The 27039-nt window shown below is 39.7% G+C and overlaps 1 protein-coding gene across 1 annotated transcript; it reads right to left on the reverse strand.

Annotated features, from left to right (window-relative positions):
- Positions 1-462: 462 nt before the first annotated feature.
- vax2 (ventral anterior homeobox 2) lies at positions 463-27039 on the reverse strand. The gene is made up of 3 exons (XM_058623564.1): positions 25696-27039; positions 21316-21503; positions 463-4357 (listed from the first exon to the last, which is right to left on the reverse strand). Exons 1-3 carry the CDS (start codon positions 25931-25933, stop codon positions 3860-3862), a joined length of 924 nt encoding a protein of 307 aa, XP_058479547.1. The 5' UTR covers positions 25934-27039; the 3' UTR covers positions 463-3859.

Here is a 27039-nt window from a genome sequence, read left to right on the forward strand (position 1 = left end):
GAAAAGCCTGAATCGTTCAATATTTCGCGGCGCGTAGTCTCACATTTTCATCCAATCTGTGTCCCAAGGGCATGTCCGCTGCAGTGTCTGTGTGTCTGTAACATGTGAACCTGAAAACAAAAAATTCAAAGTGCAAAGTATTTAAAAGGCACAAAAAGACCTGCAGAGGTGACATGGCCACCGCCTTGATGTTTACGCCACACTGATGGAGCTGACAAAGAAGTCAAGGTTTTTAATAAAGCTGCGAGCAAGGCCCCAAACTGTGCAGTGTGAATTGACAGAGCCTGGATATGCAGATGTCAGTGAGACACAAAGAGAATCTCATATATTCACTGAAAAGCTGTTGATTAAATTTTATGTGTCATTGTTGTGGATTTTTTTCTTCTTCTTTTTTTTTTAACATGGCCTTGAGGCCTGATGTGGGTGAGGGGAGAAAACAGAAGACAGGAGGCAAATTACATAGACATATTTATATGCATATGAATAAAAATACATATACATATTGTACAGTATCTCGGCCGAGAGTGAAAACAGCTCCGTCAGCCCAGAAACAGAAGTAAGCCTCTTTAAATAAGTGCAAAATGTTAATGAGACAAAGAACTGTAAAGCATATAAAGTTGTTGTTTTTTTTTCTGAACTGTCTTTCGCATTTTGTTTTACCTGTTAAATTCACACGGAGCGGACATGGAGATCACTTGTGCAAAGACCCATTTATATATATATTTATATATAAAGTTATATCTATGTACATACAGTAGAGCTTGGTCATCGTAAGTAGTAGCTGGTGAAAAAAAAACAAAAAACAGAAGTAGTTATGGCCCATGAAGGACCTTGGCTGTGCATTAAGAGAAAAAAATAAACCTAGAAGAATCTGTTTTTGCTTCTTTCTTTTTTTTTAAATAAAAGGAACATTTCACACAATCTCAAAGGACTTCATCCCTCGTGATGCCGTCGCGAGATATCTCTGAGACGGTGGAGTCACCTGAACAAGTGCAAGATGTCACAGATTGCACACGACAACAAAAAGCCAAGCCTCCGCAATAAGAAGAAGTGAAAGAAAAGCAGGAAACAAAAAAATAAATAAAAAAAAACAAACAGAAGGCTTGTGTTTAAGTGATGCAAGGCTTTAAAAAGTTCCACTCGGTGACTGTTTCCATCCAGCTGAACCGATCGAACCGCAGCTGCTTTTAAGGTAGTAACTACAGATGTACATTAGATTAAAACCATAAAGTGACAGGATATGGAGCGAGTGCTGAAACGTGAGGGAAATAAAGAAAAGTAGGAGTTTTTTTTTGCAACCACTGAACCACAAAAACTGGATATTTGCTTCTTCTTTTTTTTGTTCATTCAAAGCTAAAATATCCATGAACTTGAAATCAACACTAAAACAATTTAAATATTTCATTAAATATAAAAATCGGGAGAAGAGATCATTTTGCTGAGGGCACAGCAGGAAAGCAATTCAGGGAGGAGTGAAAGAAGCCGGTTGTAAAGAAGAGTAAAGGGGGGGGGGGGGGTGTTGTGAAAGGGTACATCAGCTGTACATGAGAAGCAAGCGTCCTGACCTCTCAGCTTCATCTCTCTGCTCAATATTTGATATCACCACTTGTGAATTATGGATGGTGCTTATAGAAAATAATACAGTGTTCAACAACAGCCCCGGTGCACCGCAGCAAAGAGCCATGAGCAGATAACAGGGTTTCCTTCGCAGCACTGCTGCTGAGCTCTGAACACAACAACAACAACAACAACAAATCACCATCTATGAGGCAGCGCCGCTACACGGGCGCAAAAAGGCCCCGGTGAGGCGACAGACGCCAGGGTCAGAACCTTTCTGTGCACTTCACGGGAAATGTTGTTGCAAATGGAAACATGCTCAGCTGTTTTAGATGCGGTCTGGCCTTTGCTTGGAAGTGCCGCGTTTTTGTTTTTTTTTCAAATAATGTCATGGGAGTGTCCCCTTTCCTTTTTTTCCCCCCTCTCCTCTTCACGGATGTCAAGTCACCGTCAGCGAGAAAAAGGGATCAAGGGAAAAGGGAACGCGTTCAACCTCACAATGAGACAAAAAGCGAGAGAAATGAGGACATAAATAGGAAAATGAGGCGCAGCAAAACGCATGACGGGATACGGATCCTCTGACACTGAAGGGCCAACTGAAGGTTATTGGAGGTGAGTTTGGATTTCCTTTGGAACATATGGAGTCCTATAGAAGAAAAAAAAACAGCTTCATTCACCCTGCCCTGCATTGAGCCTGAGGTCAATTTAGGGTCAAATCCATCAATTAATGATGAAAAAACTTTACTTTACTGGAGAAACACAGATTTCTTTTCTCAATAAACCAACTCAGTCACTATGGGTGACTTTCTAAACTGTGAGGGTTTTCAGTTTTTCCCATGGATCAGAGGTTCAAACACGGAAAAGGGGAGATACCAGAGGATGTATCAGAAAACCTACAAACATAAAGTGCTTTCATTGCTAAAGATGGTCCAAGGTAAAGACTGACTGACAGGAGGCCGAGGCAAAAGTCACAGGGAAACAGGAAACATGGAGCAAACACCGAGACATCAATTTAAAGAAAAATACAAAGCCATTACAAAAACCCTTTGCATGATTTTGCAGCTTACTGCAATATCCAGTGTGAAAGACCACGAGATTCAGTCTCATTGTGGATGTAAACTGACATTAAACTAGAGCTGTTTCCATTGTTGTAACCAGGTCAAATATATACGACAGAGACACAACAGCGTTTCGGCACATTTGAGAACATGGAGCCAGAGAAAATTGGTTGTTTTTGCTTTAAAATATGGTTAAAATGACTGAATGAATGCCGTCGATCGACCAGTCTATTTATGAAGTGACTTTTTTTATATTTTCCACAATCCTGTGGAACCGTGGGTGAACTTTTAAAAAAAAAAAAATCCTTCAAAGAGAAATATCTGTGAACCAAAGAGGGATCTGCGTTCAAAGGTCATTCGTCTCACCCTGACCTTGACTGGCTCCACTGAACCTTTGGAGGCTTTATCCATAAAAGCTTTGGCAGAGTCTAATCAGCGTCCTCATACCATTATTCTTCCTGCTCACCATGTTCTTTTATTTTGAAACTATCGGATCTAGATATGTGATTTGCACCGTCGGTCCAGATCCTACCACAAAAACAAACACAAGCAAATAAAGAATTTACGAAAACTACCGCTGGACACCAAACAGACTGATATCAAAATGCTACGATTATTTTTTTTTTTTTGTTCTTGTTTTTGTTTTTTTCAGCGTTTCTTGTGTTTTGTGATAGCACACCAACTAAAATCAAATGTGGCCACTCGAACAGAAACGTGTACAAACTGCTCTCTTTGTAAAAACCACTTTTCTCATTCAGATGCCGATTCAGTCTGAACTATTCGTGTCAAGTATTTTCTTTTTTTCCTGAACAGTAAATGAAGGCCTGTGTAGAGAGAGAGAGAAAAAAAACACACACGTACATAAACTCACTGGACAAACAAATAAAAAGAAGAGTCACTCGAAAACCACTGCAAAGACAGTGGCGATAGAAACGTCCGTCTGTAAGGGTTCACGCAACATACACACACGGCATTTATGCAAAAATTCACTAGTTTCTTTTTTTCTTTTGTGTGTTTTTTTTAATGGGGGAGAGTCTCCTTCACATCGAGTCCTTTTCACCATTTTGTGTCAGCGCTGCGGCACAAAATGGTGACGCGGGAGAGAAACCTGGTCTCATCTGGGCTGATTTCTTCCCCCCGTTTGCAGCCACTTGTGTGTCAACCAGGCAGCGGGAGGAGAAACCGTCGCTCACAAAGACGAGTCTCCGTCACCCTCATTGTCCCCCAAACAGGGACGCTTCGCTTTAAGAAACCGTCTTCTTTCCACCATGATCTGCCTCTTTCCTGTCCAGCCGCATGTACGGCTCAAACGCCGAGGACCCGCAGCCGTACGCGGATGTGAGTTCATGGTGAGCGCCCCCTAGCAGAGGCATGGAGAAGCAGAGGGAGTGTGGTGGTGGGACGCCCAGCCGCGGTGAAGGCGGGGTGCCGCCGAGCGACGGCAGCGACAAACCGAACGCCCCCCCTGGTAGAGAGCTGGGAGGAGTGCTGCTGCTGATTCCAGGAGAGGAGGAGGAGCCTCCGCCGGGGCTGCTCAGCAAGGAGCCGTTGGCAGGGTGATGCGGGGGCCCCAAGAGGGCGTTGGGAGGCGGGACGGGGCCCGCAAGGAGGCGGCCCTGCTCCAGAAGGCGCAGGATGTTGCAGGTGGCCAAAGACTCGGACGTGGAGGAAGAGCGTTTGTCCGAATCTTTGGTGGTGTCCTTCTTCTGTTTGGTGCGGCGGTTTTGGAACCACACCTTGACCTGCGACAACACAAACAGGAAGACACATTCACATTATTCACGTTGCAAACACACAGCTGTCAGTTGTGGAGTGTGCAAACAGTGTATGCTCATCATACAACCATTCATTCACTGACTGCACAAAATAACAGTTCTGCTCCATTTTTATTTTACATCAGGTGTCAAACCTCACCAGGTATCTATGTGTAGTCCTTTTGTGGGTCATGTTTGCTGTTGTTGATGGTTAATTAATAGTACTAAGAGTATTTTATTTCCTTTAATATTGGGTTGGCCCGAGAGGAAAATGTCACTTTAAAAGGAGACCAAAATAAAACGTTCTATTATCATGAATGAAATTGAGATTTCTATGGATTTTAAGAGTGTTCAATTTATAGTTAATCATCATATCTTCCAACCATTCTCTTTTTTAATCCATGTTCCAACTGTTTTCTATTTTGCAAACTGCTTTTGTTCAAATTAAATTTAAAAAAAGCAATACTATCTGACCTGACTGAGGGAGTGTTTGTGTGTATGCAGCAGCAGAGCAGGGGTGGTCGGGGACAAGAAGCATTTATCCATCAAACTGCTGAATGACCGGATTTTTTAAAGCAGTTGTAACTTTTCATGGACACTTCTTCTCTTTGTTTCGTTGCTGTCGTCTGTCTTGACATAAAACACATTTCTGCCTTCATTTCACAATAGTTTGAATGTAACAGTCATGTGTCACAATTGTAATTGGGCATGTCACTGATGTCAGAACATGCAGCCTCAAAAGCAGACAGTACCACAGTGTGAAAATGTGTCATAAATCATGGGCTATTTACTGTTATTTTCCTCGTTTCACCACTGTGAGGTGTGTGGATCACTGCCGTTTCAACATGCAGCCTTAATAGTGATCAGAAATTCATACCCTGACCGTTCACCCGGCCAGAAGTTGAAGGTTTTCCTACAAACTCAACCCACGATTGCCTTCTTTATGACCTCTGCACTTCTCCCACGTTGCATGTTGTGTGCGCTGATGTTTGCGAGCGATGAGACTAGCACGCAGCATCTTCTCCTTTAACCATTAGCCGTGTGTACGTGTGGAGATCTGTGCAGAACAAGTGGAGATGCTGTAATCCCCTGGCACCAGCCATTGGATCAACTCTGTTGTTTTTTCCCCTGCACATTTGATCAAGTGCACTCCATCTCTCACTCACTCCCCACCTCCAACAGGCAATAGATGCACATGTGGGAGTAGGTAATGGTGTTAGTGAGGGAACATTAGTTCAATTACTCACAAGTTTCATTAAGATGGCATTAAGATGCCTCTCAAGTCAAGTTGTTGGTCTTGATTTCACTCAGGAAGAAACAACGTCCTCTCTCACGCGGGCAAAACTTCAGTTCCACCACACGAGCCGTCACATCACGCCAGCGGCAGCGGGCGGAGCGGAGCCTGGTGAACTCTGCCTGTCCTTGTCGGCCATGTTTAATTGATGTGGCTCAGCGTAGCTTTAATGCATAGCGTGTGGAAAAGTTGGGGCTGGGTGAGATGTTGATTGGAGGGCACGGCGGGGTCACAGGAGATCGCCGCACGGAGGGAAACCGCTGATTGGAATCACACACATCAAACATTGATGCGGGCCCTGACCGAGTAGCAGTGAGCTCATACACTCTGTGTGTGTATGTGGCTCTGCAGAGGAGCACAGTCAGAGCTCCACGTCTGATCTGCTTTATCTTGTTCTGAGCCATGGTTTGAATGTCAATCGTGCATTTTCAGCTTTTACTGGAGTGATACGTACAACTCTATAATCCCCGTCTACCCCGAGGGCAGGAAACTGCAGAAGTACCAAGTACTCAGTGAAGACCAGAGGTGGAAAGCAATGAATTACATTTACTCGCGTTACTGTAATTGAGTAGGTTATTTGTGTACTTGTGCTTTTGAAAATGTGTAAATGTACTGTTTTTTTGGAAGCACTGTACTTCACTACATTTTAAATCGCATTGGTTACTGAATAAAGAAAATATTGGCCTGAATTTGGCCGCTAATTCAGGAGAAAGTTCAAGCGTTTGTGACCTTTGACCCATTTTGACTGATACGTTAGGTGTTTTCATATTTGATTTTGTCAGCACTTTAATTTGTAAAGGTTTCTCCTTGAATTAAAAGAGCTACGTGAACACGCTCACACTCAGAGAGAGGTCACATGGGAAGTGAACACGCGACATGTACACACACACACACACATTAGCTGTGATTGAATCTCTCACATGACCTCATCTCGGCTCATTACGTCGGAAAGTTGTCAAGGATTCAGTTTCACAAAAGTTTCGGACCTTAAACATCTTCACTTGGAGGAGTCACAGTGAGTCTCTGTAGTTTGAACTCAGCTTTCTCTGAATAAAAGGCCAGACTTAGACAGATAAACCAAAACAAAGACTTAAATGGAACAGACTATGTCACATCAGGCAGAAACAACCATATCTATGTGTGCGTCACGTAAACAAATACAATAATTATGAAAAATGCCATTTTTGCACTCGTGAAATCCTACACAATGACTTGGAAGTGTCCTAAGGTCATCTTCTCTCTTTCTTTCTGTATCTTCATTTGTAATCAGATAACTGAAGCCTAAGAAGGTATTTGTCTCAAGTTAAGGGATTTGTTGGCGAGTTGTCCACAGGGGCTTTTCAACAGGATGAAAAACCAACCAATCCCACACGGCCCCCCCCTCCCCCCCCCGAGATTTGACTCTTCATTTTCAGTTAAAGCAGTGAAACCTTTGGTGGTTTTTATTGTTGATGTTATTATTCTTCCTCTGCTTGGTCTCCATGAAGTGAAATGATATATAATATTATATTTAAGCTGTATTCTCTGTCAGGCAAAACCATCAGACCAGACTGAGGGAGTGTTTGTGTGTGTACACAGTGACAGCACACGCTGGGTGGAGACGAGATGCTAAACTGCTGATTTAATTAATTTCTGAAACTTTTTGTGTGCGCTTCTTTGTGTTTTCAGTCATATCCCTAAATTGTTAGCAGCCGTCTCTTGAGTTTAGGGAAATATCACAGTAATGGCAAAAAAAATAACTCAGCTTGAAAGATGAATAAACCCATTGGTTGTGGATCGAGATTGTAAATGAAAGTCCCTGTGGTGCAGCCTTTCTATTCTGAAACACATGAGTCAGTATGACTGTATGGGCATCAGCTGTTGATTGTGTGGAAGTCATCAGGCCGACTGGTGTTAGCTACAGTAACAGGCAGCTGGAGCAATTGAGAACATAGTTTGGGCCACTGACCGCGACATAGATAATGGGATCGGAGAGGATCCCACAGCTCAGAGAGGAATTCTGACGCCAGCACGTCTTACTGCAAAGACCTGAAAGAGGCACAGAGGGAGGAGCAACAGGAGGGTGGGGCAGGCAGCAGACAGCAGCAGGAAGCATTTTGTGTCCCTGCATATTCCCTCCCTGTTAGCTCACACAGCGCTGCAGCAGCAGCAGCAGCAGCAGCAGCAGCCACTCCCTCTCTAACACCCACATCCCATAAAAGGCTTTCACATCTCTCAACCAATCCGTCTCCATGTCTGGGTGTGGCTCTGTTTTCTGTCCACACCATAGTCCGCCTATCCAATACTGAGGTAAAAATAAAAGAAAAAAAGATCCTTGCTGTTGTTTTAGAGGGATTTTATTAGAAAGGAGAAACGATGAGAGGAGAAGAAGGCAAACCTGCCTATGGTACATCTACACTATTGGATGTAAATCCTTTTTAATGGGATCCAGGGTTCAGAGCTGGGGCAGAGATTACCAGAGGAGATCTAGATCTGCAGTGACCTGCATTTGCCCCGACCTCTGAAAGCCCCCCCCCCCCCCCCCCCCCCCCACTGAACTGTGGCCTTCCGGGGGGGCGAGGACATGATGAGCACCGAGGTGTAGAAGGTGAAAGTGACGACCAGAGCAGAGCAACATGCAGGAAATATCCAAGTATCACAGGCCCGGGCTCTTCTTCAAATCATGTTTCCAGGTCAAATCCCCATTGACACAGTCGCTTATTGTCCATCAACAAATCCCATTAAAAAGACTTAAGTCATAAAAACTGAAACATTTAAATAATAGATATAAAGGATGCATTTACTCATTTCAGGAGACATTAAAGGAGACCTAAGAGGCACTTAAGTTATCAAATGGATCCTCAGGTGCATGTTGTATTTATTTGGGACTATTTTCAGCTGCGGGTGAAGATCAGTCAATATTTATGACAGCAAGACAGTATGTGGAATTGACACAAAATTAAATATAATGTCATTTTATTACAGGTTTTTTTTTTTTACTTGTTTTCTAATGACGTGAAGCTCCAGTAAGTTACAGTACATGCACACGATCCTCTAATACCATGATCATGGGCTTTCTGTGACTTTAATAATCAAAACATCTCCACAATCAAATGTAGAATAAGATCGTCTATTTATTTCATTTATTTTAAATGACTTATTTATACTTACATACATTATTATTATTGTTGTTTTACATATTTACAAGAACAAACCAGGACTATACCGTATATATTATATATGATGAATTAATATCATCTTTATCTTAACTCCCTGGGTTCTATTGCAATTGATTGATTTATTTTAATCTTAAGACCTGACGCAAAAGCCGGTAATACAAATCAGGTGCCGCAATAAAAGATGCAGGGATGGGGTAAAAAAAAGAAAATGAAAGGATGGAGGGTGACCGTCGGCGGGTCGGGATGAATTCAAGGTCAGGCAGAGATGATAAGGCCGTCCTGCGTGAATGCACAGGCCAGTCGGGCAGAGGTCAACCAATCACAGTCCTGCGCTGTGAATCCACACAGCTGCAAACGTGAGTGACAGCAAAACTGGGCTAGAGGCAGAAAGGTTAAGCCAGATCAAGACCAGGGTACAGAGCAACTGGGCATCCATATGTGCCATCTATACATCGCCCTGTGTCAGGAGAAAATAAGTTCCCTCTGAAGCTGTTTTGTATTTTTGCTTTTAATCACGTTATTTCCCTGCTTTCGTTTTCCATCACGCCTTAAATCTGAAGTGAGCTGAGCCACAATAACGAAGGGGATCAACATAAACATGGAAGAGATCACACTCTCCTGTCTGGATGGAACAACAGTGATGATACCAAGTGAAATCATTCAGAAGGACACTTGGGCCCAGTCCCATTTCTGATTTTTAACCCTGTTCCTTGTCTGTTGGAAGTTAGTTACAAGCAGTGATCATATGAAACCCTCAGATAATCAACATGGTTTTTATGTCCCTCAATTAACAGGATAATCTTATATTTATTTAAATTTAAATGTATTCTTCTTTTTTAAAAGACAAAAGAATCTGCCAATGGAGTCAGAAAATGTTGCTTGGCTATAATATGTTAAAAAAGTGTAATGTGCTTTAAAACTGCACAATGCTTATGTCACTTAAAATAAAAAGTTTGAGTTTATAAACTTTGAGTTCATACCATAAAATGTCTTATATTTGCACACACTCCAGTGCTTTCATGCAAGTTACTGGTAATTACAGCTTAAAGTCAGCAGACTTTCTTAAAATTAGATTATTCTATTCTATTCTACTGAAATTCTTGTTTGACAAGATACATTTTTTCCTTTTAGGATTTTGTTTTTATTTTAAAATAAATACTTTCTAGAAAATTCAGTGGTTGCATTGTGGTAAGAATGCGTTTCATCAGCGTTCACTAAATAGGTTTTTATTGCTTAAACGGGAAGGAAAAGAAAGGAGAGGTCTTACTTCTTTTTTATTAAGTGCCTTAAAATCATGCACTTGCCCTGGAGTTTGAACGAGGAACCAAAATAAAAGGTTTGTTTTTATCCGTTTCTGGCGCGTTAGTGTAACACCACATTTCACGTAAGAGTTCACTGGAGTGAAAAATCTCCGTTTAAAAGACCAGTTAGTATTTCAACTTGCTAACTGGTTTTGTAGAGACCTACAAAACCCTTGTGAACCTTTGTGTGCGTGCGCCGTACGAGCATCGGAGGCGTCCAAAGCAGCTCCAGACACAAACCCTACAGCTACAGCTGCACATGAACAAACAGGGCTATGTTGTAGGCACAGAGGTGAAATGAGATTGAGCTGTAATGACTGTCTTTCACACTTTCAATGAGCTCTCCAGCCGCTCATTGATCCCACAGTGACCCCGGTCAGACCCCCCTGATCCTCGGCATGTGACGAGCTGCTGCAGCGCATAAGGTGGACCGGCGGCCATTAAACTGGGTGTAACAGACCAGCGGATACTCAACAGTGCCTCAGTCCACGGTCCGTGGTGGTTTGACATGAATATAACAAAATAGATACATCTACGTCTGTTTATTAATAAGATCAGGTTAATAAAAGCAAAACTCATTTTAAAGCAACTTATATGGAACAATGTAAAGGTCCAGTGTGTAAGAATTAGTGACATCTAATGGTGAGACTATAACAAACGCAGGACTCCTCCCTTTCCCATGGGCGTCAGGGAGCTACGGTGGCCTTCACATGCCAAAAATGATGTTGTTGTGTCCATTTAAAATGGGAAACACATGCGCTGGTTGTTTTTTTATTAGCACTGTAGCTTAGCCCTTGCCTATATTACATATGTATAGCTTTTTCTGACACCATGCAAACTAAACCTAAACAAACGAAACATTTTGGCCAATATACGTTCCTATACTGCCTTAAAGTTACACACTGGAACGATTAAAGGAAAAATTACAAGCAATGTTGAAGCGGGAATAAAATGCTGTCTGTGCTTAAATTTAGTTTTTAAAAAACGATTAAATCTTATTAGTGTTGCATACCATTTTTACTGTGAAGTCCTTATTAAATTATTACTATTGGTAGTAGTAGTAAGATCAGACTGTTCTACTTCTTTTGTTGTCTATACTGGTTTGTTACTTATTTTGACTTTTTCTTTTTTTAATTATTCATTTTCCATCTTGTAAATCTTGTCTTAACTCTCAGTGCTTACATGGCACAGATCAGTGCCGCAGGTGCACCCGTGGTAAATTGCAGCGGGAATAATACACAACTTTTGATATGGACATTTTGGTTGTGCGTGTGTTTATGGGTCATAGCTTAAGCAATTCTTTGTCTTCTTATGTGTTGTCAAAAGTCAAAGAGTCAAATTATGATTCATTTTAAATCGTAAATTGCAAAAGTCACAAAATAGAGCCTTTTTTTAATTTTATTTTTGATCATTAAAAAAACGAACCAAGCTTAACTTTGAACTGTGACGTATTTCCAAATTTCACAAATTGTGACTACTTTTTGGTCATGTGTGTTCATATAGTTGGTAAAAATGAAAGAAAATCACATTTTTTTAAAGGTTACTGTTGAAAATCTGGAAATCTTCACATTATCAAATATAGTGCACATTCTTATCGCCTCTGTATATTCATTTTAACACGGTAATGGCAAAAAGCTGCGTAAATGCTCTGTGTTCTAAGGGTCAATATTAACGTTAATATAAATTATATTTCTCGGACACTTGTATCACTTATCATATCTTGAGCCCTGTTATATACTTTTTGTTTCAGTTTATTTTGTATTTTAAGGATGTGTCACAGATTTTTTGGGGGGGGGTTCCTCCTGCACATTTCCAATTTTTTTCTTCACCATTTCTTTTCCAGCTCATATTTTTAACTTCAAATATCTTCCCAGTTTCCTCCTCTCTCTAATACCAGCACCCCTGAAACCTGTGCCACAAACCATCACCACCTCCACGTGCACCACCACATTTCACCTGACCTCAGTCAGCAAACTCCGCCCACATGAACCTGCTGTGGTCGTCCATCGCTGCAGCACATGTCCACTCAGGTTCAGCCAGAGGTTAACCCCGTCTTATAGAATCGCTGGTAGATATGGCTGCCTAATCCTCCTTAGCACAAAAGCACTTGGGACTGTTGTTAGGCCCACATCTTTCTCTCCACCTCCCCCTGACCCTCTCTCTCTCTCTCTCTCTCACTCTTTCTCTCAATCCTGTCCTCCATCCCACATTCCCCCTCTTCCCTCACAACCGGTGGTGAAAAATAAGCAAATAAATCACCTTCAACCAGAAAGAAAAGAAAAATAAAGTTGTCTTGAGGCAGAAAAGTGGTGGAATGGAGCTGATACTGTCCACCAGTGGGAATCACAATTGCTTTAGTTGTTTAATTGTATTTATTTAGGGTTCATAGACGATAGTATAAATATCCTTTTTACATCGGTCACTGAGTCAGGACTCACACATTTGTGATGGGAGATTTTGTTTGAGTCATTAATAAATTATTTTAAGCATAAAAAGGCCAGAAAATGCCCTGTGAGTAAGTGCTTTTGCCCATTTTTCCAGAATACTTTCTCAATATTTGGCAGTTATTTACAATTTACTGCATGTTAAAATAGTGTATCAACAATTTAAAATGAAGAAAAACAAAAGGTTTTACAGAAACACCAGATTTTGCGCACATACGTAAAATAACACTGGTTTGAGTTTTTGTCTCAATGTCCAAACACAGGCCATAAAATTGAAAATGTCTCAGCTTTCAGAAACATCACGTACTTACACTAATGCAAAGTGTGCCTTCGCAAACATGTCGTATATGCTTGAATAACACACACATGGGATCAATTAATCAAACTTATGTCTTTAAAAAAACGTCTGGTTTATCGATTCAGAAATAATAATAATGTGTTACAGTAATGGCAGTAATGTACCAAAGAGGATTAGCGTCATATGTGAACATTTTTTTGGAAACAAAATTCTTTAAAAAAAAAAAAAAAAGAATAAACAGGCCAGAATTATAAACAATTATAGTTGGAATTCTGAGTCGGAATTCGGAATTTATAATTTCTTTAATCTGATTTATTTCTCAGAATTCTGATTAAAGTTGGTCTCTGTGTTTTTTTTCCGCACAGACAGTAATACAGACATTCTGTCGTTGAGAAAAAAAAGTCATAATTCTGAGAAAATAAATTGTGACTTTCTGACTTTAATCTCTTTTTTTCTTTTCTTTTTTTAAAATATTGTTTTCAAAAGTATATTCACATGTGGACCTTATCTCCTTGCACACACTGTACAACTTAATCAATATGGATAAATATTGTGTTGCTACAACAGACAGAAAGTTGTGTGGGGTCTTTGTTAGTTTGTTTGTTTGTTTGTTTGTTGCTTGTGTGTCACTTCTAAACACCTGTCCCTGAAATAGTTACCAGGAAAACGTCTCATGAAGATTAAAAGCCTCTTTTTTAAAGAGAGAGCAGCACGTTACAGACATAAGAAAAGACAACATTTATATAAAACTGAAGACAGAAATCTTTACAATTCAGCTCATTATCTTTGTGACTTTTCTGCCATTGACTTTTTTTTTTTTTAATTTTTACACCACTGCATTGTTTCACATCAAGAGTTAATAAATAAAACAGACAATGAGCTCACAACAAGTGACGCAACAGGCATTTAAATGTGTGGTTAAGTGTAAGCAAATGTCCAAACAGAGTTTATTTTTATTATTTTACTGATAATCCGTCCTGCCGTGTAACTTACTGCATTTGAAGAATTTCAATAATTATGTTATAAAGGTAACAAGGTATGTAGCTAGTAAATAATTGAATAATTAATTATAGTTTTCTTCAGTTTTATGGTAATTTTCCTATTATAGAATTAATAGAATAATGTTTTTTTAATGAATGACCTAGTTTAAGATTCAGTTTACAGCTACATTTGTGGTTTAAAGAAACAACCATCACATCAGATACATGCTTCTCTGTGTGTGTGTGTTTGGAAACTTACACCATCCTTTTCTTCTTACACACACACACACACACACACACTTCACTCTGCTATAAACGAATAAAACGAGTCAATTCAATTACGAGAGTAATTAAGGACAAACTAATACTTAATTGCTCTTGGTTTGATTAGATAATCAGAGGCTGACACACGCTGCTTCGTCTCCCTCCTCTTCCTGACCGTCACCGTCACTGAGTCACACTAAAGCTTCCTCCTCTGAAGATGATGCTCTCGCTGGAGGTCAAGAGCATCATCTTGTCGTTATTTCTGTGCAACACACATTTCGACTGAAAGCACAAAGCAGTGACTGTGTCTGTCTGTCAGTCTGTCTGTCTGTCTGTCTGTCTGTCAGTCAGTCTGTCTGTCTGTTTCTCTTCCTATTCCTTTCTCTATTCAGAACGTGTGGACAATCGTGGCTCTGTGCAGCCGCCTCTCTGCTGCATCTGCACAGCCACGCGTCACTGGCCGGTTCCTCTGCGGCCCAGACGAGAGTCCAGACACCGTCTGCTGTGACCATCGTGGAGAACAATAACACACAGTGGTGACATTCACTGTACTGTGTGGACCCACCCCCACACACACACACACACAAACACAACCCATCATTTTGTCTCCTCCGTCTGCAGAAGCAAACCGAGACGTTTGGGATATTTTTACAGTGTGTGAAACACTGAACTAAGTCATTTTTATAACTTCTTGACTACTGTTAATAACCACACAGGAAGTAGCAGTTAGACAATATGGGTTATTCAATATGACTGATGCCACTTTTTGGCCCATATATTTAGTTTTTAACTAATGATGATGACAAATAATACCACGGTTGTGGGTTATGAGAGGTGAGTGATGGAAAATGTGCTGCACATACTGTAGATGAGAGTGTGACTGAATGGGTGAATGGGTGAATGGCAAAACTGTAGTGTAAAGCAGCTTTGAGTGGTGATCAAGACTAGAAAATATAAATACAAACCATTTACATAAAATTGCTTCATTTCAGTAACTATGGGTTACTGATGGTCTGTCTGCACTGCAGTATTTTTAAAATATCAAATACATGCTAATCAAAAAAAACAAACAAACATGGAATTATAATGACAGAGTAAAGACATAAATCAGTTTAAAAAGAATATAGAAAATACACATTTTAAAGAAATATAAGGACGAAGACCAGCAGGAAAGGGTTGAGATTTAAGCCGGACGTGTTCTTGTGTAGTACTAAGAACATTAAGAACTTTGTATAAAATACTAAATAGATATGTAAATATTTGGTGATGGGATAAAGTGAGTGATACATTGAGTTGTGTGTAATAGGAATGGGGTCAGAACATAGAAGTTCATACTTCTGCCTACTCATTGTAAATGTTGCACATGTGTTTGAAATCTATCTTATCTATGACTTGGCAACATTTATTGCGTTTATTAGAGCAAAAATGCATAATTTGTAAAAAATAATTAAAAAAAATAAAATAAATGCAATTGTCCGATAGTCCAACATTTGTTTCCAGGGGGGAAAACAACGTACTCGAACTTCTAAAGAGCTTGATCTCTAAGATTTAAAAGGCCCAGTGTGTGAGAAATAGTGACATCTAAAGGTGAGAATGCAGATTGTAACAAACGGAGGACTTCGCACACCAAAATGGAGGTCGTTCTTCTCCATTCTTGAAGAAATCTTGGCTGAGGGAGCAACATCACAAAGCGTCTATAAGACAAGATGCTTGTCCAGAGTAAAGGTTTGTTTCATTTTAAAGCAGTTATACTCTTTTATACACCAATACGTATAAGTCTTGTGCAGCTTCTCCCTTGAAGAGTCACCACAGCAGTGTTTATCCTAAATGTGACACACTCAACCTTCAAAGAACCGTAAAGGTCCACCGTGTGTAGACCTACAGGTTTAAAGTCACTCCAGGTGTGAAGCTGACCTTCATAGCGGGAAACTACAAAATAAAAGGCCGCAACAGAGAGTTCCCACTAAACTGTGTCAGAGGATGAAGTACTTGTCTGTGATAGAAAAGACAGCAGGCAGAATGTGAGGGGAAAGTGTCACACTGATCTCTGACGCTCTGCCACATTTAAATTGGGGCGGTGATCAAGTGCATGAGAACATTAACTAAAGAAAAAAAAAAGAATAAATGACTCTTTGGCAGCTATGTCTGTTAGTGGATACGCACTTTGTGGCACAAGAGCATTTCATCCTAATGATGTCGAATGTTGTCAAATTGAAATCAAAGCTGTTTGTTTGAGTTAAATGGAAAGCAAGAGTTCAGACAAAAACAAACACAGAATCAATGTCAATTGGCGGGGACACATAATAATATTATTTTCCATAATATTACAATAATACACTTCACTGTACACTAATACTGTAGCTACTTGTACACTATGTTCAACATTACCGCAGCTGGTTTATGAGCTACTACTGGATAATTGTTGCCAGTGTCTCACACATGTCAATTGTCTCCACACACACACACACACACTTAGGACACTGCATTGGCTAAACAAAGCCTAAACAAAGCCTTATCCCTAACTTTAACCAGAGCCAGTGAATGCCTTAACCTTAAACTAACCACAATTAACCTATGTTTCTGCCTCATTAGGACCAGGTTTTGGTCTCCATGAGGAATACTAGTCCCAACAAGGCCAGTGTTTATGGTCCCGATACAAGGACAACACACACATTTTAAAGACATAATGTAATCCAGAGCCAACACAGAACACAGAACCCTCACACTTGTAACCTAAACCAATTCTAACCTCAACCATAAAACCAAGTCTCTGCACAATGACAGTGAAGAAACGATAAAAAAAAAAAGAAAGCAGTGTGGTGTCTGCTGTGATCACAGTGAGTCAGATCAATTATTTCAGCCTCTCACTCCATTCGTTTGACGCTTGCGAGAGTGAACACATGATGCACTGCGTCACGCACAAACACACAAACACATGTAGGTTCATGTAGCCTGAGAAAGACAAAATCTGTGAATAACAATCCATGAAAATAGGTGAGCTTTCAGGAGATTCTTTATGATAATAACAGGAAAACAACATTTATTCACAATAGATAAGAAGATTGTGACGTTCTTCCCACTTTTGAACGATGGTGTTAAATGTACGGCCCTGTGTGAACATTTCACATTATTATTAGAATCTAATCAGGTTGTTCATAATATGTTTTGTAAAAAGATATTTCATTAAATGAAAAAACAAAGGGGAACATTTGGATTTTGGGAGTCCCTGTTTATTTAACTGGTCCGGCCCACTTGAGTCAAAGGACAATTATTATTGTGAACTATTGTGAACAGTTAAAAACCTGCTTGTGCCCATCATCCAACCACACTTTGGGTGGTTTGAACTTGCACACCAAATAAACAGAAAGGCCAACATGTGGTCACATCTGTGCATTGTGCCGCCAGCTTTACATTAAAGATTAAACGCGACTGAGCTCCCGTCCATTTGCTGCGGGATTAGAGCAGTTTTAGGAACCATTAAATCATAGCGTCTTTGTGGAAGGACTGAAGACAACAATGGACTGATACAAATACAGCCGCTGCACGATGTCCCAGAAATCTCCTAAAACCTCACACTGACAAACCTAGACGGAATATTTGGCAGATTATACCTCACCCAGTCTTTTTTTTTACTTCTACTGGAATACACTTAAAGGGCCAGTACAACCCATGAAATGCACCTTTCCACTTGGCAAAAAGTCATTGCAGCTCTGACCTCGTGACCTAAAGGTTTTTCCTGCCTCAAAATCACTTGGTTTCATTCATGAGGGTCAAATTTGGCAGATTATACCTCACATAGGTCGTTTTACCTGCTGGAATCCCCTTAAAGGGCTAGTACAACCTAGAATAAGTCCATTCCACTTGATTGCAGCTCCTATCTTCTAACCTTAATGTTTCTCATGTCTCACAAAATCACATGGTGTCATTCATGAGGGTAAAAGTTGGCAAAAATATACCTCATCCAATGGTTTTTACCTGTGGAAATGACCTTGAAGGTCCAAATCAACTCATAAAACTTACATTTCCACTTGCCAAACATCACCAAACATGCACTACTTCGGCACATTATGCGCACCGTTTACAGTTTGACGCATATTTGTCAGTTGAATGTTTGGAGTGTGACTGACCTTCTGATTGAAGGTGAGTTTTGAAGACAAAACAATAAATGAAACGTGGGTGGAAACTTGGAAAACAAAAAACATTTGGACGCTGGAAATGAATCGCGTTTTTATATGAATTTTAATCCAATTTCCGCCAGTCGTTGTTAGACACTCTGTGACATAAAGGTCTTATAATTATTATCAGTCATTTCGTTATTTTTTTGATTCAACATTGTGGCTTTTTGGCTGAAGTTTTTTTAGGGGGTTTTCACGCGTGTTTCCCTCATTGCGTGTTTCAATACCAAATTGGAATTGCTGCATTCTAGGTCAATGACAGAATCCATAAATTAACCTTTGTAATTACTATTTGTGTGTCGGTCTCACATTAACACAGGTCTGTATAAATGGCTTGATTTAAAAAAAATGAATAAATAAATAAATGATTTCATTAACTTCTGTAAATGTCTCATTAAAACAAAAAAGAACGCAATGTCTTATTTTTCTCTGATTAGACTTTTCACTTAAAGGAGAGACTAAAGACATGTCTCAATTTAAAGCTTATTTTCTGGGGGGTTCACTTTTGAAATGAAGTGCAAACTCGTGAAAATGTATTAATAGTTTTATCTTCTCTATTTTGTTTGTATTTTTAGATAGATAGATAGATAGATAGATAGATAGATAATACTTGAAACCATTAGTGAGAAGACTTTTTATTCTTGTGTGTTCTCTGTTGAAGGTCAGACACTTTGCTTTCAGCCAATCAGGAGCCGAGCAGCGTCTCCTCAGAAGCAGCAGGAGGCTGAGGCCCCTCCCCCTCCCTCCTCCCTCACATTAACACCCCGAGTGTCAGCACTAATGAGGGACACAGTGGCTGCTCTGTGCTACCAACACACACACACACACACACACACACATCACCTTTATGCAGTTAGTTTCACAGTGGTGCGTAAATTCCTCTGTGTGTGTGTGTGTGTGTGTGTGTGTGTGTGTGTGTGTGTGTGTGTGTGTGTGTGTGTGTGTGTGTGCACCTGCCCTCTGATGAGACAAGGGCCACTTTTAAAAGACATTTCGTTTTCCTCTTCCTCGTTTTTAGTGGCCCATAACTTCTGTTTTTCATTCATTCAATTCAATTACATGTTCACCTGAAAAAGGTGAATGAATAATAAATAAGAACGTGCATTATCATAATAATTAAGAATATGGCCCCGTTCACTTCCGCTTTACAGAGCTTTAAGCCTGAAATGGAACTCAGCCATCCTTCATTTTCATCATTTAAACACTTTGACATTATCTTTTTAGTGTCTGTGGAAACATTTTAAAACTTTTCACAGCACATGGCCTCAGGTTGGCGCGTTATTCATTCATGAGGAATGTGTGGACGCAGTGCGCGTGCACAAATGTGCGCAGGTTTAAATGTAAAATATGATCAATAGAAAATGTTTTAACTCTTATCTCATGGAGAGAACACTTTTATTCGATTCATGCAAACTCGGTTTTGATGCGTCTGTTTTCACTTGCGACTGCAATAACTAAATGTATGTTAGACAAACTGCGCGCTTTAATTAGATTATATAGTGTTTGTTCTTGAAATTGTTTAAATCTGCTGCAGAACTTTACACTGTTATTAACGACAAAGAGCTGCAACTGTAGTGAGAGAGTGTGTGTTAGTGTTCAAGTGATGACGCCACTGATAAACACACACACGCACACACACACACACACACACAGGAGGGGGGGGGGGGGGCGCTGCAGGAAGATTTGAATGAAGCAGACATGAGGATGAATATGATGAATGAGTGTTTAGACTGAGGAGTGAATTCACCAACAGGCCAGTGTCTGTTAAATCAAGCTGTATATATACTAATATATAACCTGCAAATCCGAAATTAAACCGTTCCTTTTCAATGGACATATTTTAGTATTAAATAAATGGGGAAATAGGATGTTTTTAAGTTTGTCAGCTCTTAAAATACAAAATACATAATACCAGGTTAAAAAAAAGAGCAAAAGGGCCTTAAATATTTATAAATGAGTCCTTTGAGATTAAAAGCATTTTCACAAGAAGACAGTACAAACAATATTAAAAATGGCAGTCATGACACAAACAACAATTGTCACGCGCAACAAAACAAGTCAAACTTAATGAAAAGAATGAATGAAGGCACAATATTAACAAAGATCGCTGAGAAACAACATTTACAACGTTTTCTCCATCTTTGCAAACTGATTTCATTCCTCAAAACACACACACACACACACACACACACACTAACTAGAAACATGGAGGCTGTTTAAAATATTTATACTTTAAAATACATAAAAAATATAATGTTGCAGCCTGAAATTAAGTTTTCTTTTTTGAATATACATTAAACTACATATAAATGTAGATTTTGCAGTAATAAAGTGACATTAAAAGAGTCTATTTAACACCAATTTCGATTTCATAAGAGAATATTGTCCAATTTATCTCATTTAGTTGAATGTTAACACTAGAAGAATTAAACACACTGTGAATTTATGTTACATTTAACTATTTTAGTAGCAAAAATGTTACATTTAACAATTAATGTAATACTTCATAGTATATATTTAGTCCTAATCGAAATTGGACTCTTGATTGTTACTGTAACACTTTTACTAGTTAAATGAAGGCCTTTGTCTTCGAGGGTAATTGATTTCTCACCCCTGCAGTTTATTTATATAATCTTTAATATGCTGTGTTCAGATTAAAAATTAACCAGGACTGTTAAAAAAAAAAAACAAAGACAAAAAAAAAAAAAAACATGGTGACTTGTGTTTGACCCTGAACTGACCCTTTGTTAAAAGGGTGGATTGAAGGAAACAGTTTTGGGGCGGGGCATAAACACTACACTTCCTTTCTGATTGGCTGAGGTGCCAATTAAAGAGTTTAATGCACCTGTGAGGTTAAAAAAAATCACCCAGGAGCGCGAGAGCAGTGATTGGAAACACCTGTTTGATTTAGGCCACCGTGAGAAAATGATCACCATTATGATTGATTATTTACTGTAAAGTTAAATAATCACAGGCCTTTATTTGGTGGAAATGTATTAAATTGTTTATTGTTGGCTCGGCTCGGCTCTTACCTGTGTCTCGGAGAGGTTGAGCTGCCGCGCGAGCTCGGTGCGCTCGCGGCCGACGACGTACTGGCACCGCTGGAACTCGAGCTCGAGCCGGTACAGCTGCTCCGCCGTGAAGGAGGTCCGCGTGCGCTTGGGCCGGTCCAGGTCCAGACCTTTGGGCAGGACGATCTCCCGGATGGTGCCTTTGGCATCTGCCCAGAAGAAGAAGAAGAAGAGTCAGAGGACTTCCTGCAGAAAGATCTCTTCTCGTTTATAAGAATTAGCCCTTTAGATAGACTTATATATTTAACCCGAATCAGAGAAGAATAAATGTAAAATAAATCACTCAAACTGCAACTGATGTAAAACAGAGTCTGGGTCTGAGGGAGATTTATTTTGGGTCAACAAATAAATGTTTTCAGCCTCATACTTCATAATTGTATAAATATACATGTAAATAGCATGTATGTAAGTTGTGGTTCATTCATGAATCAAACCTCTCACAATTTGAATCGTGTATTACATGGTGATTAAAGACTGTCATCTTTAATACGAAATATTTGGCAAACACTGCTATTAATTCTGTGTTATTTCTAACATGTGTTAAGTAGATAAGGCCTAATAACAAGGCCAATGTCCGCTCACTAGCCACTTTATTAGATACACGTGTTGAAAAGCATCAGACTGTGACATTAAGTTGTAAAACGAGGACAAACGCTCTCCTCTGTATTAGTGACTGTGTGCTTTCTCACAATAATACCTGAGTCTTCTTATGTATTAAACTAGGTTTATAGTCTTAAATCCGTAAAGATTAAAAACCTGAATCCCTGCTGTTGTATCGTGGCACGTAAAATACGCACGAGCTGGCCGCGTAACGTGACGTTCACACAGGTGTCTTGTTTTTCTGCTCTTTATATGAAAGTTAAGTGAGGGAAAAAATGGACAAGGAGACTTTATGAAGCGCGTAAATCCATCCATGTGCGTAAACGGGTCAACCCTGCAGGTGGGTGTAAATCCTAATGTGTGTGCATTTCTATTTGTTTATTTACTCTCCCCTCTGCTGTTTTTTCTAATGTAAATGTATTTGGAATAAATGGCTTCAAAGACAGCAAAGCTTAATGTCAAAGAACAGCGAGAACAACAACATCACGTTCGCCTGAATGCAGTTTAAAGTTGATCAAATATTAGTGAGAAAAATCATAGCCTTCAGTGCACTCCTGCGTCCAGAAACTCTAATATATACTCAAATGAATAGAATTAATTTCAAAATTACCTTTTTAAAACACTGTCTTTCAACAAAAACAATATTTCGCTTGTTGCTCCACAGCACCACATTTGTTCATATTTATCACATCCCAGACCAAACATGACCTCCTCCTTTGTCCAGGGTTTTCAAGTCATAAAATATGTAAACCCAATAAAATATGAAGCGTGTTGAATTAAACATGAATAAAAAGAAAAATCTAACGACCATGCAGGGACAGTGCGTCAAAATATAATCTCTTATATTTTTCAAGGATACAATTGATGTATGAATTTAAAAATGTCCCTAAACGTTTTTTGTTTTTTTGTTGTTTTTTTAATTTTTGGATGGAGAGAACGTGCGTAAAAAGACGGAATGGCGAAGGAATCCACGGAGAAAATAAAACATCAGATGTGTTCACGTGCATGTGTCTATATTTGTGGATGTTTTATACTGAACGTGTTTATTTTGGCCGTTACATGACTGCGCTGCGCAATCTCTCACACAGACACACAATACCTCCATCTTTACGCACAGATTCTCTGTCTTTGCGTCACGACAGCGTTCTAATTCGCGGACGTATACAGTGGCGCATGTTGGCACATTTGGTTGGGGGGAGAGAGAGAGAGAGAGAGAGAGAGAGAGAGAGAGAGAGAGAGGGAAAGAGAGAGAGGGAAAGAGAGATCCGGCCGCGGTGTTTACGCAGACCTGCTGACCTCCCGGTGACCCCGGCCTCTGTGCGTAAAACCATGCAGTCAGACTGCGCTTGAGAAAACAGACCCTGCTGCTGCTGCTGCTGCTGCTGCAGTAGGCAGAACCAGACTCTGTTCTCTGAACGTCATCAGAACTGAGACGTGAAACGTGTTCAGGAGAAATTTCAGGTCTATTTTTGCTCCAGACCCTCAGTGTGTTTGGCTAACGATAAGAATCTACACACAACCACACACACAACCACACACACTTCTCCGAACATCGACCAAGAAAACTGAGCGACAACTGAAGCCATGGACATTATTTTCAACATATAATCAAATCAAACAGAAGAACTGTGCTGAATCTCATGTTAGAGGCAGCATAAAAACAGAAATAATTCATTCAACTCACCCTGAAAGTTAAAAGATTTATGAACATTCAGAATTCATTGTAATTAAAATTAAAACTGCTTTTTCTCCCTTCCCCTTTACTGAATGAGATGTCTTCAAAACCCAGGAATGTTGTAGACTATGACTGAATAAAATGTAAAGGTTTAAATGTAATCTCATATATACATAAATAATGTGTGTACATATTATATATACGTATATATGTATATATGTATATATACATATATATCTTCTCTCTCTCGCTCGCTCTCTCTCTCTCTCTCTCTCTCTCTATATATATATATAAATACATACTTACATTATGTGTTTAAAAGTAAAGTAATCAATATAGAGAGAACATGTGGAGAAAAGGTGAGTTTATCAGTGCGTGGAGTGTATAAAAACAAAGATAAACCACAATAATAATTAAATATGATCTTTAAAAAAGAAATAAAGGGAAATTAATAACAATAATTAACTATTAAACATGTATAATAGTATTAATAATAGTCATGTAATAATATTTAATAAAAATGTGTCCCTATTGTTTCTGCGCAATTAAACAAACCAACTTAAAGAGAGAATATACTGTAGGTCAATATCTCACATCAGAAAAAAAACATGAATTTACCTTTAAATGATATACATTAATTATTATATATTATTATAGGGGAAACAACTCAAATGTGACGAATATTGTATTACTTTAATGAGCAAACTATATTACAATAAATAATATTATTTTATAGTTTCTGCACAAGTTACAGCTCCTGAACAAACACGGTGTTCTTTATTTTAAACAAACTGCATCCATGTCTTTAATTCCTCCTCCTTTTTCCTCTGCTCTTTTTTTAAATAATCCCTGACAGAATGGACGCTCCCTCTGTCTTCCTGTCTAACTTAATGAACTGTTTGACGACTTTCAGAGTTCAATAACAGATCAAACCAAAACAAGCAGCAGACAACATATCGACTGTTTTGCCTGTGAGTGAGAACTGATAGGGCCGATATAATATGGATTATGTCCACAGCAAGCAGCAAAAAGTCATATAGGAAATATACAATATTTCTTTCTTTCCTTTTTTAAAAAAATAAATAAACTTTTCCCAAATAAATGTGATTACATTTTGTTCCCGGAAGGCATAGTGAAATATTTCCTATAAAATAAAGAGAATTTCTAATTTTACATGACTTCAATGTTTTTGGTTTTATTTATTTATTTTTTATTTTTTGGGGGGGGGGGATTTGTTTGTTTTTGTAGATCATTATATACAAATAAAGACATATTTTCTTCATGTTTTTCTCGAATACAAGACATCATTATTGTGCATTGTATCTTTTATTCACTTATTTATTCTCTTTAAGTACATACAGCATTTGATCATTATGTTTGGGGTTTTATTTTTAAGTATTATTTTATTTTAACAAGACCATTTTCTGTATTTCAAAAACGTACTATTTAAACATCCTGCTGCTCTTCAATAACACACACACACACACACACACACACATTTTTATATCAGTGTTTTAAATGATTATTGATCACCATTTTAATATAGAACATGATGTGTATGTTTTCACATAAGCAAAGGAAGTTGACAGGAAACAATAATGTCATTCATTATTTAAATGATGCTACAATTAATGTAAAATAAAAATAGAAATAAATTGAATATTAGCAGTGTGGCCTGGTGTTGCACTCACTTTAGCGTGGCGGAAGTGAAAGTATAGCTCATTGTTTACCTCAATAGATGCTCTTTACACAGCGTTAGGTATGTAAATAAACATTATTTTATTTATATCTCATTGTTATTATTTAAAGGACGCCTAATTTATTCACAAAGATGTTTCATGTTTTATGGATTAGGAGCCAAATACATTTATTTTGATGATGCAAATGCATTTGTGTGTCTTTTAAAATAAATGAGGATTTCTGGAGGTTGCACCATCTCTCTTTAGGATAATAGCGGACATAACATGCATTTTTTTTTATTTCTCTCCGTTTTAAGGAACCACGTGTGTTGGATTCACAGGTTTAGGTTTAAAAATCAGGTGTTTGCTTTGTTGTCGCGCACTTACCCCTCACTAATATCCTGCGACAGTAGTCCGGGTCCGCTCCTAAAAGTTTGTCGTGTCCGTCTTCGCTGGACGAGGTCGGTGTGGACGCTGAAGTCCCCGGGGTGTCGTTGGAGCTCGGAACCGGGGAGCGGCTGCCAATGTCGGCGCGGCATTTTGTCTCCATCCGGTCCGGACACAGCGAGTTATTGGGTCCACAGCGGTGGTTCCCATCGCCCATAGTTGTGGCCTGATCGAACATCTAACAAGTCAGATGAGAGTCAGTGTTTTTAGAAGATGATCTCCTCCTTCTCCTCCTCCTCCTCCTCCTTTATCTTCTTCTTCTTCTGCTGCTGCTGCTCAAACTTCACGTTCTTCTCTTCACCAGGAGATCATGCCCTCTTCTCTTTTAAAAATAAATAAATAAATAAATCCAGTTACAAAGGAACCACGCGGTCCAGGAACAGGACCGTGGACTGGTGCAGGTGTCGTGGCATGACGCGCGGTCCTGTAAGTCCAAACACGGGCCAGAGACACAGTCAACACCTCAGGACGAAAATCTGTGAGTGGATTCTGCTTTAACTACAACAGCCAGGAGAAATACTGCTGCTGCTGCTGCTTCTGCTGCTGCTGCTGTGGCTTCTTTGCTGCTGCTGCTGCTGTTGCTGCTGTTGCTGCTGCAGCCTGTGAGGTACAAGAGGGCAAGTGGATCTGTGGAGGAGCGGGGAGGTGCCACAGAGGCGGTGCGCAAACCTTACGCACACTCACAGCAGTGGAAAGTTTCTCCTGGTTTGTCCAAAAATTCAGATGATCCACTGTTTCTACTGCTGCTGCTGTTGGTCCATGAAGGTTGGAGGTGAGAGTGTGAGTCTTCTGTGTGTGGACATGAAAGGGAAACTGTCTCAGGAAATGGGAACTGGTCTCATTTCATTCCAATAAAAATCTGAATCACACTTGTCAGTTTGTCTTCTTTATAATTTGTTTTGCAGCACGCACACACACACACACACACACACACACACGCTGTCTCTGTGTGTGTGCACTAACAGATGAGAGATGTTGGTTTGTGTGGATAATATTTGTGCTGCAGATTTACACAAGCAGGAACCCCGCACGTCACTTCCTGCCCACGTAGGCTCGACGCCCATTGGTCCCGCGGGCGGGGCACGTTTTGACAAGAGGATGAGCGGAGGAGTTGCAGACCGGGATCAGGAGCGGAGACATGAGCTGATGGCTGACCGTGCACGCGCTCTGGAGACTGCAGCCAAACAGTGCGCACAGCAGAGCACATGAGCCAGGGCTTTCCCCCGCACGACTGCGCCACTCACTGCCGCTTAAACCACGACCACGTTCCGTTGAAGGCCTCTA

This window comes from Solea solea, chromosome 3 (assembly GCF_958295425.1).
Source record: "Solea solea chromosome 3, fSolSol10.1, whole genome shotgun sequence".
NCBI classification, from domain to species: domain Eukaryota; kingdom Metazoa; phylum Chordata; class Actinopteri; order Pleuronectiformes; family Soleidae; genus Solea; species Solea solea.